Source organism: Epinephelus lanceolatus, chromosome 10 (assembly GCF_041903045.1).
Source record: "Epinephelus lanceolatus isolate andai-2023 chromosome 10, ASM4190304v1, whole genome shotgun sequence".
Lineage (NCBI taxonomy): Eukaryota > Metazoa > Chordata > Actinopteri > Perciformes > Serranidae > Epinephelus > Epinephelus lanceolatus.
In genome coordinates, this window is record NC_135743.1 from 8,172,432 (window position 1) to 8,185,541 (window position 13,110).

The window sequence follows — 13,110 nt, forward strand, 5'->3', positions numbered from 1 at the left end:
AATATATTTCACTTTACACTTCAGAGGAAATGTTTTATGCCGTCTAGTATATCCTAGTTTTTTTATTTTACAGTTTACTGACAACACGGGAGTCAAATCACCAACTTCTCTCACTCTCTCACTGTCTCTCTGTCTATTTCTCACCATCTCTCTCTGCCTTTATCCCCGCTGCCTCTGCCTGGCCTGTGGAAGCAATGCAATTAGACAAACACAAACAAAGCTCTTGAAACTGCCATGGAAAATGCTGACTGTCCACTGTCCACAGTGCTGGCCGGGAGCAGCGCTGCTAACTGCTGTTTGACGTACATCACATGGAAAACGTTTAGCAAATGTTCATGTGATTCTTCCCTCCACATCTTCTACAAAAGCTGAATGTCAGCTCCAAAAAAAAACAAAAAAAAAAACTGCACAAACGCAGGCAGCAAAGTAAAAAGCCACAGAAACCAACATTCGCACTTGTGAACTAATAAACTCTCTGTACTTTATTTCATCAAATGGACTTCCTGGCATTGAAATGGAGTTCACGTCGTGCCTTTGTTTGATTGGCTCTGCTACTTTGGGTTTAATCCTGCTGGTTTTGGGAGTGTTTGAGTTGGATTACTCCATCGTTGGGCCGGGGTACAGTTTCTCTGGCTTTGACAAGATGGTGTGTGGTGGTTTGTGTGTGTCTGTTTGTGTGTTTGCGGGCTGTGTGTGTGTGCGTGTGTGTGTGTTCTCCCTCACTACCGAATCAGCTGAAACCACAGACAGCCCAACTGGAGCGCCGTCCAAATCCCTCTGCATGCAAATTAAAAACGCAACAATAAACGTGGCAAAGGAACAAGGTGGGCACGCAGGCTTTATGGCCCCCTCTACCCGCTCTCCTCCCTCTCTCTGCCTCTCTGTCTTTATGTCTCTCTCCCTCTCTTTCTCCCCCCTCTCGGCTTCCTCCAAAACCCCTCCTGGGTTTGATGTGGCTTATGGGAGGAGTTGGAACAGGGGACAACCAAACTGCTGAGTTATCTCTTGCATGCAGTGTGGCGGCGTGGCTCTGCCCTCTGTGTGTATGCATGTGTGTGTGTCTGTGTGCGGACCAGCAGCGCGGTGTAATCCTGTGGAAATGAAAGGTGCTGCCGCGCACTGGCCGGGAGATTACAGCGCCACTCTGTCACGGTGCCAGGACAGACTACCCGGCTGAGCGAGTAGCCCTCTGTAACACACACACACACACACACATACACAGTCCCACTCACACACCTCGCTGCTTCTCTTTGACGCTGTGTTTCCTCCTCGCTGGTTTCACTCCCCAGCCGTCCCTCCTTCTTCATCCACTTCTGTCCCTTTACAGCTCTCTTGTAGCTTCATCCCCTTCTCCCTCCCTCCCCTCCCCCAACTCCTCTTCGCTTTCCCACACAGCACTACAGTGTGTTATTTCCCGTCACTCTTACTCACACATGCGCTGGCCCGCTGAGGTTTAGGTCATCACGTCTGAGGCTGAGAGACCACGTCACTCAACCCCTGCAGAGCCCTTCTGTCTGTGCAGCCGTGAATCCTCAGTTTGTCGCTCAGCTCCGTGAACAAACACAAACACGCATTTGAATACTGTAAAACTGGAAAGACCTCAATCGACCAAACCAAAAGCCCAAAAAGGACTCGCAAGAATGGAAATAAAAGAGGACATGGTCGTAGAGGTTTAAGGTTCATTTATTTGTCATTTACACCACACACACACACACACACACACACACACCACTTTTATTTAATTAATGTGTTCTTCATTCCCTCAATTGATTAATTTATCTTTTTTTATATATAGAAATGTCTGAAAATTGTGAAAAGTGAAGGTGATAGTTTCCCAGACCCAAAGGTGACCAATCATCAGTCCTAAAACAAACACTATTTAGTTTACTATCCTATAAGACAAATAACTGCAGCAGATCCTCAGATATCAGACAGTGTTCGGAGCTTTTGGCTTAAAAATGTGCCTGAAACAACTGATGGATGATCAAAATAATTTGCCGATTTGTTAATCACTTCCATTCAAATCAACATAATTCAGAGTATCTTCTAATAGTGATATGTAATTTGGAGGCAAATGTATGCAAAGTAACATGTAAATGAATGTTTGATGAGTGCTCCCTGTTGGGGTTAAGTGAAATGAACTGTGATCTGTGTCATGTCAGACATTTGAAACAACTTCTTTCACATGTAAAACAAAAACTTTAGCAACTAATTCTGATTTAGTTTTTAATTACAATAATCATGTCATCGTAAAATGCCTCTGAAGTGATATCTGTCACGTTGCTAAAGTGTAATTCTGTGCAGTTGTGCAGCTTTAACTCCACTACAAGTGAGTTCATGCTCCCCTTTGTCCCGCACTTTCAGTAACGTGTCACTCTCCCATTGAATCTTTCCGTCATCAAGGTCAGACTCATTGCGCACCCATTGTATTGATCAAATAAAGCGTTTGTGATTGTAATTGTCCCGTACTGTTCCTCAGCTCTGTCTTTCATGGCCCTCTGCTGGAGTGTTTCAAACATGGGAGTCACTTGCCTCCTCCCAAGGGTGCTACTCAATATGCAAGTGTGTGTGTGTTTCTTGTCACGTTAAATTGTTCCTTCCTGCTGTGTTGCTTGACCTTGGCTAATTCACATCTTCATCTTCGGCTGTGGGAGAAAAACATACTAACTGCAGGTGCAGCCACTGTGAAACAAGGGGGTGTTTGTGTTTGTTTTTACTATGATTAGTAAGAAAGTGTTTTGCAAAACTTTTGTTTCATATTAATTACTTTCATTATTTGAAATGTTGTTACGCTGGATCTTTTTCATCGTAGTACTTTAATGCTCTCCTGAGAACATTCGGGTGTGCAAGTGTTTTTGTTAACACCAGGAAAAGCATATTTAATAATCTGGTTCTCCTCTTAGGTGAAGCACTGTGGTGACTGTGAACCAGTTTTGGGCCTAAAATTAGTTTAAACACTCTCAGAGATGCAGCCAAATGTAAAACTATTCATAATACGTTCTTTTGACCCATGCTCATGTGAGTCACGCTTTACTGACCTTCTCTTCCTCTCCTTGTGTCTCCCTCTAATCCCACCCTCAGGGCTGGCTCTGTGAGCTGCTGCGTTGGAAGGAGGACCCGTCTCCGGAGAACCGGACGCTCTGGGAGAACCTCTCCATGATCCGCCGCTTCCTGAGCCTCGCCCAGGTGGAGCGCGACGCAATCTATGAGCAGGAGAGCAGCGCCGGGCAGCAGCAGCACCACAACGAGCGGCCGACGCACATGATGCACATGTCCACGGACCAGCTACAGGTGAGCGTGACGGCATGTGTCCCAGACGTAATGAGCTCACGTATGATGCCTCTGTGTGTGTTTGTGTGAGAAATAAATGTATTTATTAGATATTATTTTCACACACTTTACAATGAGAAAGCTTGCATGCATGGATACACACATACATAACGGCTGGAGGCTCTAGAACCGACGGTCGTCAAGCTGGCAGATGCCGATGTGAGCTGGATTGCAGAAGAGGATCTCAGAGTACAGGAGGGTGTGTAGATATGAAGGTGTTCAGACAGGTAGGACGGGGTTTGATCATGACTGTGAGAAGCAGAATCTTGAAATCGATGCGATATTTAAGAGGAAGTCGGGTGGTATTTTTGCTGGTAACGATCCAGGAGGCTGAACTCTGGACCAACTGGAGTTCATGCACCGTAATAATCTCAGACCCCTACTCTGTTATTCATGTTAGAACCGAAACGTTACGTGGATTAATTGATAGTCGATCACCAGAAAGTAAATCAGCAATTATTTTGACATTCAATCAGTCACTGAAGTCAAGTTTTTTAAGACAAAATGCCATACATGTGCTTGTTCCAGCTTCTGAAATGTGAAGATCTGCTTCTTCTCTTTATCTCATGTGACAGTACACTGAGTATGTTTTGGGTTTTAGGGTGCTGGTCAGATGAAACAAATATAAGAGGAGATCAACTTTGGATTTAGGAAATTGTTTAATAGAATCAGTGGTACTTATCTTACAGCAGCAGGGTGCCAGGTGTCCCACCAGTGACTTTTTAACTCACAATAAAAATAAATTGATCCACACTGGGAATAAGGTGCTGGAGTGCATAAAAAAAGCATCAAAGTAGAGCTTGTTTGTCAAAAAAAAAAAAAAAAAATGCCATTGAGGATCCCCCGGCCCCCCCGAACAAAGGTGTCCTCAGATCCTAGGGACACCCCTGCATACACATGACCTGCTGTGAGTGGATTAGCCTCTTGGTACAGATGAGTGAGGGCAGCAAACATTAAAAGGTTGAAAACAGGCACTTCTTTATTGTATATTCTGATAAGTGTTATATATGTGTGATTATAAACTGGCCCCTCGCCTCCTTTTAATTTACAAAAGAGGCCCCCAGGCAAAGCAACTTGAGCTTCTCTGGACTTAAATATGAATCAATCAGTCGTGATAATGAAATTGATTGTTAAACGTTACCCATATTCCTGTACTCTCTCCTGTTAAACCTCTGCTCACTGTATTTGTGTGTATTTCCCTGCTTTCTCTGCATCAAAAACAAATAAGTAAAAAACATAATTTTCCAGCCGTTCATTTCATCTTAACTAATCTTTCAGGAATTCTTAATAAACAACACTTTGGAGTTTTTATGAACACTCGTTAATTAGAAACACAGCAACAATTAAAAGTTCCTACTTTTCACCGAAAGCTGTTTTCAAAGATATCATTAGCCATGAACTTATTTAACAGAGCTGCTTTATAGAAGACATCTGGCAGATGAATAGAAAATAACACACAGGCTCGGTTAACGGTCGAAATATCTTAATGAAGTACAATAATACTTCTATTAAAAGTCTGCGCCACAGCTGAGTGGTTGATTAGTTATTTGGTTACTTGGAGACATGGCCAGTGTTTCACAAAGGCTGCCATTTACTGGATATAAATAAGGTAATGGGATTTCTTTTACAAATCAGTTTCAGCAGCAGATAAGGAATGAGGGAATTTTGTGCATACTTTGCATGCAAACAGAAATGGCTGCAGATTGATAAAATAGGATTATTTCTGATTTAATGGTGCAGTTTGAAACTGTCCATACGAGACTGCTGTTTAAATATTTCGTGCCGGTCCTCCACTAACACGATACATTAGCCAAATTAGCTCCCATTCGCTCAACAAGAACTATCATGGCTCAGTATATTGGTACAGTAAAATCACATCTTTGGGTGCATTTATGCAGCTGGCAAACAGAGTCCCTGCAAAGTGCTGTTTTGCAAACTTCATTATGAAACACCTATTCTACAGTGTCTGACTCAGAAATGAAAATAAAAGAGCACCCATTTTGCGGGGTCAATAGGGACCACGAGTTGCCCACTCTCTCTCCCTCTCCAACCACACAATGAGACATTTTACGAGTAATGTGTCATGTGTTTACACTAACGGGATTCTGACGGCAGAGTGAAAGCCATCGATAGCATTCTCACACTGCGGCAAATCAGCCAGACCATCGCAACGTGAATTGTGCACAGGGAGCTTGTTTATCACTGCCTGGCAATAGAGCCTGATAAGCAGCAGAGGCTATAATAGAGAGGCCAGTTTCCCACTGTGTGTAAGGCTGAGTGTGTCTTTTGAGTTCATGTGTGTGCGTGTGTGTTGCCTCTCCCCCCACAATGAGAGACACAATCTCCCACTACCAAAAAAGGAAAAAAATCATATCTGCAGAACTGATTACATTCACTGAGATATTACATGGAAAATTCCTTCAACCAAGTGCCTGTTCTATACACAGCGGGCCCATTTTTCCTCACAACTCAATTGATTTTAATGAAAGGCCTTATTAAGGCGCCGATAAGTGTTCACTGATAACATCCCCGTCTCCTTTCTCTTCCCCCTTTTTTTTCCCACTGCAGGCTCCGCCGCCCCAGTCACAGCAGCCCTCCCTGTCCCTCCAGCACCCCTCCCAACCCCTCTTGTCTCAGCAGCCCTTGCAGCAACTGCAGCCCACCACCGGCCCCCGGTTGCCGCCTCGCCAGCCCTCCACCGCCTCCCCGGCAGAGACAGAGGACGAGGGCAGCCGCGGAGGGGGCATCAAGTCCCGCACCTGCGGAGGGAAGATCTCCCTGGAGGCCCTTGGCATCCTGCAGAGCTTCATCCAGGACGTGGGCCTGTACCCTGACGAGGAGGCCATCCACACCCTGTCGGCCCAGCTGGACCTGCCCAAGCTCACCATCATCAAGTTCTTCCAGAACCAGCGCTTCTACATCAATCATCCAGCCAAGGCGCCCAAGGAGCCCAGCAACAACAACAACAACAACAACAGCAGCAGCAGCAGCAGCACCGCAGCCACCACCAACACCAACACCAGCAGCAGCAGCAGCAGCAGCAGCCCGGCCTTCGAGGAGGAGCTGACGGACTTCAGGGAGAGCGGAGAGCTGCTGAAGGAGCTGGACGACAGCACGCAGACCAACAGCACCATCTTCTCCATCAAGATCGAGGAGCAGCTGGCCCGAGGCGCCGAGGCCCAGTCAGAGTCAGAGCACGAGGCCAAGGAGTAGGACTCTCGCCCGTCTGAACACATACCGAGAGTTTTCTTGTGCACACATACAGACTGGTGACTGTGCTAAATGTACCGCTCTGGCCGACACAGAACCACCACACTGCAAATAAAGAAAAGTAGTGTTTTTAATCAGTACAGCGTCTGGACTATATGAGGAGTGTTTATATATATCAGACTGACTATGTGAAGTGAGTGCTCACACACTGGAAAGCCCATTTCAGACTCAAGTACTACTTTTTGGATTTTGTAAAACTTGTATTATTCACTGTAAAGACTGATGCATCATTTAAATAATCTGCACAAAAAATTATTCTAAGTATGTTGCCGTGGATATTTGCTGACTGCACTCTATGTCTGTTGTTTTACACTGACTTACTTTATCTTTTTGAGCTACTGATTATATTTAAAAAGAAAAAAGTCCCCCTGGAGTTTGCTAGGACTTTGATAGGTGTTTACGTATGTGATGTTTAACTGGATTTGTTTTCTTTTCTTTTCTTTTTTTTAAATAGCAAATGAAATCAAGGACCAAGTGGTTGACAAGGCCTTAATTATGAGGTATCAAGTCTGGAGCCTGCTGGCAGATTAGTTATTCTTTTAAAAAGCGCATAATGTGATTATGGATCACTCCAAACTCTGGAGCGCGATCACCCAGCCCAGGTGAATCTCCGAGAATAGCTCAGTCTTTACATATTATTTGTTAGGGAGGAAATATAAATATATATATATAGACATTATATTGTAACTGTAAAAAAAAAATACAGTCTTAAAGAAACTATGCCAACAAATGCCTTGTACTATACGGCACTGCCGATGTTAGATTATTTTGCAAAACCTTTGTCACTGTAACTCTCTGAATTGCCACACAGTTAGAAATGTGAATTACACCATGTTTATGTTGTCCGACATTATTTATTTGCAGTTCATGCAGTGTTTCTGATGTAATTACTTTTTTTAAAAAGTTTATGTTGCGTAGAACTTTTTTTAAAATTCCACCGACCTTTTTTCTATTTATAAATGTGGTTTCGATGGGCAGTAAAAACAAAAAGTGTCTTAAACGTTTTAAATGGAGAAATGTGCTTTAAAGGTTGCCTATAAAAAGTGCTGTATGTCGAGCAACTCATGCTACAAGCTTCACAATTAATGTTGTATGCAATTTTTACTATCATGCAAATAAGCTTAGGTAAAATGACTAACCTATAGAACACCTTAGAGAGAAAAACATATGCAATCTGTGTGAAAATCGATGTCTGCGATGTGTCTTCCTTTGGTTAACAATCCAATTCAAAAAGCTATTCCTGTATAAATATTCTGTATAAAAGTGTTTCTTTTTTATGAGTTTATTTCAATGAGAACACCAGTTATTTTGTTACAACTGACTGTTTTATAAGTGTTTCTCGGTTCCTTTCTGCAGAAATGTTCTAACTAGAAGTGGTTATTGATTGTTAATTACACAATTAAACTGTTTGTATTGTACCACAGATTTCTTGGCATTAACTTGACCAGACTCTTTTGACACCAGAGTGGGATCTTTTTTTTTCCTCCTCTGCAAACAAAAGACGAAACAATGTGAATTGTTTTTAAATCTTCTGCTAAGAGATATCAACTTCCAGACTCCTCCAGCAGCAGTCACTGAACACGTTATTTGTAATAACTGTAAATATCACATCTTATGAATCATTGATTGTTTATTATTGTAAATATATTTGAAGTTTGTGCAAGAGCTCACCGTACAAAAAAAAAAAAATCTGTCGTGCCTCTTCCTCTCAGACCGACTGTACCCCGGGGCTCTTCTACTGCATCTTCACTTCTCCTGCTGAGTGTATCTGAAGCACCTGTGAAATCTGAAATAAATAAATGTTAGGTGTGAACACCTGTAATAGCAAAAGCCCTCTGCAGGGAGTTAAGATAGAAAACAGCACAGGTGTCCTGACCTCGCTGTGAACCCCAGGTGAGGCCAGGTGTCTGCACCTTTAGGAAATTACCCTCACCTGTTAACACCCTGCGATATGTGCCAGCCAGTCTGGGCCGGCGTTCCCTTGATGTTTCTGCTCTTTTTTTTTTTTTCTTTCTTTTTTTCATGAATAAAAAGCCAGAGTGTAACAGTGTGTGTGTTCAGAGGAAAAGAAAATCACATAAAACATGTACAAGAAGTGTCAGACGCTCTCTGGGGGACGACACATGTCAGGAGGTAAAAAAAAAACAAGACATGAAAAAGTAGAGAGGCGCCATTAAGCGCCATTATTTCCAGATTTTCTGACATTACAAGTGACTTACTCACTGACAAACAGAGGTGAAGGCACCAACAAACAACAGGAACTCCAGCATAATGCTCCTCTTCATTATCACTGTTTTCACAAGGATCAGCCATATTTGCCTCAGACTTAGGAAAGGTTTTTCTACACAGATGGCTAATACTTCCCTAGAACAGTGGTTTTTGAATTTAGAGGTGGCCACAAGAATTTTCCTGATGCTCTCTGAGGCGTAGAGGGAATTTTAAGATTCAGGAACACAAAAACCACTGTCCACATTCAGCTGTGAAAGACTTTTCAGCTCCTTTTTTAGTGGATGACGAGCTGAACAGGATCAAAAACCGCTGTCTCCCAACCAGAGAGCTCCAGTTCTGTGCTAAACGCTGGAGTTTCGCCACGGGTGGGTATCATGGGTGATTGCTCAGAGAAGACTGGCAACAGTTTCTAAACTCCGTCTCCATTAGGCTGTTCGCCGGCTCTCCACGGCATCAAACGCACTTCAAAGACTTTCCCCAGATGTCAAAATAGAAATCATAATTACGACAAGAATGGTGACTGATGAATCACTGACTCTGTTACCCCGGGCTCCTCATGCTGTTGCTTATTTTAAAAAATTAGCAGGCTACACAAGATAAGTTTCCCAGAAAGCATTCATAGATGATGCCACATCATGCTGCGGTGTGCCACTTTTGGGAGAGAAGGGAGAAAAAAAGGCCGAGCAGATACAGAATCTTCTTGTGATATTTGTAGAAATATTTTATGTCGTGGCAAATAAACAGTTTCCACATAAAAGCTCCAGTTGGTGCATGTGGCCTGCTGAGGTTTGGGTGGAGCTACTGAGGCCAAATAAAGCTTCATTTTAACTCAGTCAGATTTGCAGATATGTTGACAATATTTAGCTGTCAGAGGAGGCACATGGCTGTACGCAGAAATAATAAAAAAGGACATGCACTTCATTTAATCCATTAATAAGTCACATTTAAAGGAAAATCATTTATATCATCACTGTTCAGGAAAGGAATGTGGGTGGAAATTTTGAACAGTGAGCGCTTTGCCTCATGTTTGTAAAAATCAGCGTTGGAGGGTGTAATCAGCAACACTGCAGTATAAAATACTGCATTGTAAGTAGATTCATGCATTCATAAAGTCACCAGTGTAAAGGCACATAAATATACTGAGCAAAATGTACTTAAAGTGTAGGTGTAGATTAAGGAGAGGGTTTCAGGGGACGTGTCCGCTTCAATATTTAGAACATGTGCGTTTGTCTCCCCCAGTAAAAACATGAAGGTAGCAGGGGACTTTTATTTTGACAGTATTAAAGACATCTACAACATAAAGTGATGCAGAAAGGACACAAATTGGTGCAGAAATAATTCAACAGAATGCAGAAAATTTAAGTGTGTCATGCTCAATATGATGACGAAAAATAGGGAGTGCTGCACCAGGTAGTTAGATGTAAAAAAAAAATTAGGTGCTCTTAAAGGTTGGGGCGTTTCGACTAGAGTCTTCATCAGGGTGTCACACAACTCTCTACTTGAAATGCAAGTCGAAACCTTTACACTGAGTGAGCCGGCCAGTCGCTGTTTTCTATCTTTAAGTGATGCTCAATTTATTCTGGCGGCAAACCTTTAAAAACCCTGTTACATATGTGTCCCCTCCACAATGTCGAAATGACACTTGCCGCCTTACTAATATACTTATAATGCAGAAAATATATATAATCATACACCATATTATTGCATCGCTAATATTGGTGCATTAATTCATAAGTAGCGTTTCAATGTTGTAACTGTGGTGGAGCTAATTTAAAATATTCTATATACTTTTGGGTAGTTTAATGTATAATACTTAATTTTTTAACTCAAGACATGTTTTGTTTGTAAAATCTTAATCTGTAAAGTAACTAGTGATTTACGCTGTCTCATCATAAATGTAAAGAAAGTACAGCATTCCCAAAATTGAAATTGTAGTGGAGTAAAAGGTCAAGGTCAAATTTATTTATTGAGTGTTTGTGCCAAAGTGCTTTACAACAAGCACGATTGAGCAAAAGGATTATCATGAGATAAAGGGACATGCACAAATACACAGTGCACACGCATACGCACACATGCAGACATTTATATAAAACATGTCAAGAATGACTGCAGGGGTGCGACGGCAGAAAAAGTACACCATGGCATTTAATAGAAATATTCAAGTCCAGTTAATTAAAATAGAGTACCTCAGTAAATGTACGTCATCCTGCCGCTGGTGAAATGCTCAACAGACTCGGCGCTAACGTGACAATCTGAAACCAAACAGCAGTGATGAAATACTTAAGTCAAACTTTTATCACTTCTAATAGGTGTAAGTTATTCCGATAATGTGCTTTTTTTTTATTGCGAGGATGCACATCTGTAGGATGGACACATTTAAAGGACGTATACATGCTCCAGTGAACACAAACCCCCAGAGTGCTCATGAAGATGTCAATCAACGGTGCACATTAACACTTCACAGATGACTTGAGGGAATACTGGAGAAACAGGAGTTTGGGCTTTATGAATCCAGATTTCAAGTGAGCATCATATTCTGCGTGTGTGTGTGCATGCGTGTTTGCGTGTGTGTTTTTCCAGCTTGTGTTGTACATCACTTAACAACTCTGAAAGAGGTGGTCTGAAACTCGTCTCTCTGCCAGACTGTCAAGTGTCTCACTGTTGGGTAAACCAGGAGAGGAGCGGCTCACGACTTGGCTCGGTCCCTCGCAGTTTTTCTGTTACATAATCCGTCACATGTGGTACTTAAGCCAGCATTAGCACTCATCAGCCTAATATACAACATTCAACAATTAGTTAAAGAATGTTATAGAATCATGAGGATGATGTGAGAAGTGGACACGACATAAACAGGAGCTGAGGTGCAGGAGAACTCAGACATGTTGTCCTTGTGAGGAACATTTGTTCCAACATGTGATGAGGAGTATAAACTTTCCAAGATCAAGAGAAGCATCTGAGCAGTTTTAGACGGATGGACTGCGCGCCTGGTGACATGTGATCAGTTGTTCCACAGCTGTTCATTTTCCTTCTTTTTTGTTGTTGTGTTTTGTTTTCCTGGCTGTGTATTTATTTATCTATTTAGTTTGGCTAATTATACTAATTAACAGTATTAAAATATGAGTGTTTTTAAAAACCAAATTTGCAGGTGATTTGCACATTTTTGCTCTTCACGTTCTTTGACCCTACAGAGGCCTATAGAGCTCTCAGTGTAAGATGGGATCTTGTTTACTGTGTTGATCAGTGTCCTTTTGCAACGGGAATCGCAACAACTTTAGAAAGCAATGAGATAAAAAAAAAAAAAAGTGTGAAAAGCGGTTTAAAACCGACCTCGTCAGGTCAAAGAATTATGGGATAGACCCTTGTAGGACCGACGTCACAATGAGCTGTAGGCTACATAGGAGTCTTAAAATGTGGTCTTGTTGTGTTATTGGGAGCCAGAATAGAAGGAGTCATGGCTCAAAACCAGCCGCCACTGCTTGTCAACAAAAACAAAGACAACTATGGTTACGTGTGGTAAGACCAAAGGACTGGACGGAGGCCATCATCAAAAATGCTCCCATATGCAACATTTCATATCAGGTTAGGGAAAAAGTATTTCCTGTTGTAGGGATGAATAACGTTATGTGTGTTAAGGGTTATCATGTCTACCTCATCAGAAACTGGGGCGGTTTGGATTTCGTATTAGCTAACGTTAGCTTCAATAGCTAAACAAACCAGAGGAAACCGTTCAAGTGTCGTGCTCCTTTGTAAGATTGGCTTCCTGTGACATCATCCATCCACTGAGTGAGAGCATACAGGTCAACGTCTGGTCCTGTTGGTCAGTGTTTGCTGAGGTCCCGGAGAGTGACTGACCTGACATGGTGCGTTGGTAAATTCAGTCTGACGCTCTACACTAAAATGAGAGCTCTGTTGGTGGAAGGAATGGAGCGTTATATTTCTACATAATTTTACCAAAGGTTAAATTAATCACACGTTCACTCTGCTTGGTGCTCTGCCACTCCAAGAGTGCGGTGGTCTGGATGACTGAACGGTACATTCAGACAGCGTTCCAAATTTACAAACACTCCAGTTTGTGTCAGAGTGCTCTCCGGCATTCAGGATGAGTATTTCTGAACGCACCACTCGTATCATCTTCCTCCATAGAGTGCCGAAGTCACACCCCTTCCGGTAGAGCTCATGGGACCTTAGATCGGAAAAAATATGAATGGCAGTGAATGGGGAGAGCAATATTATCTTTTGTTCCCGTTTGAGTTGCGACATGAAATCCAAATATGTTGTTAA

General features: G+C 42.3%; 1 protein-coding gene across 20 annotated transcripts in view; it reads left to right on the plus strand.

Moving 5' to 3' along the window:
- Window positions 1–8,018, plus strand: part of satb1b (SATB homeobox 1b) — a 68,410-nt gene extending 60,392 nt beyond the window's left edge. For all 20 annotated transcript variants that reach the window (XM_033640664.2, XM_033640669.2, XM_033640668.2 and 17 more), the window contains 2 exons: window positions 3,082–3,291; window positions 5,899–8,018. In XM_033640664.2, coding sequence (XP_033496555.1) covers window positions 3,082–3,291; window positions 5,899–6,543 — 855 coding nt within the window. In that variant the 3' untranslated portion in view covers window positions 6,544–8,018. The remainder of the gene's footprint in view (window positions 1–3,081; window positions 3,292–5,898) is intronic.
- The last annotated feature ends 5,092 nt before the right edge of the window (window positions 8,019–13,110 follow it).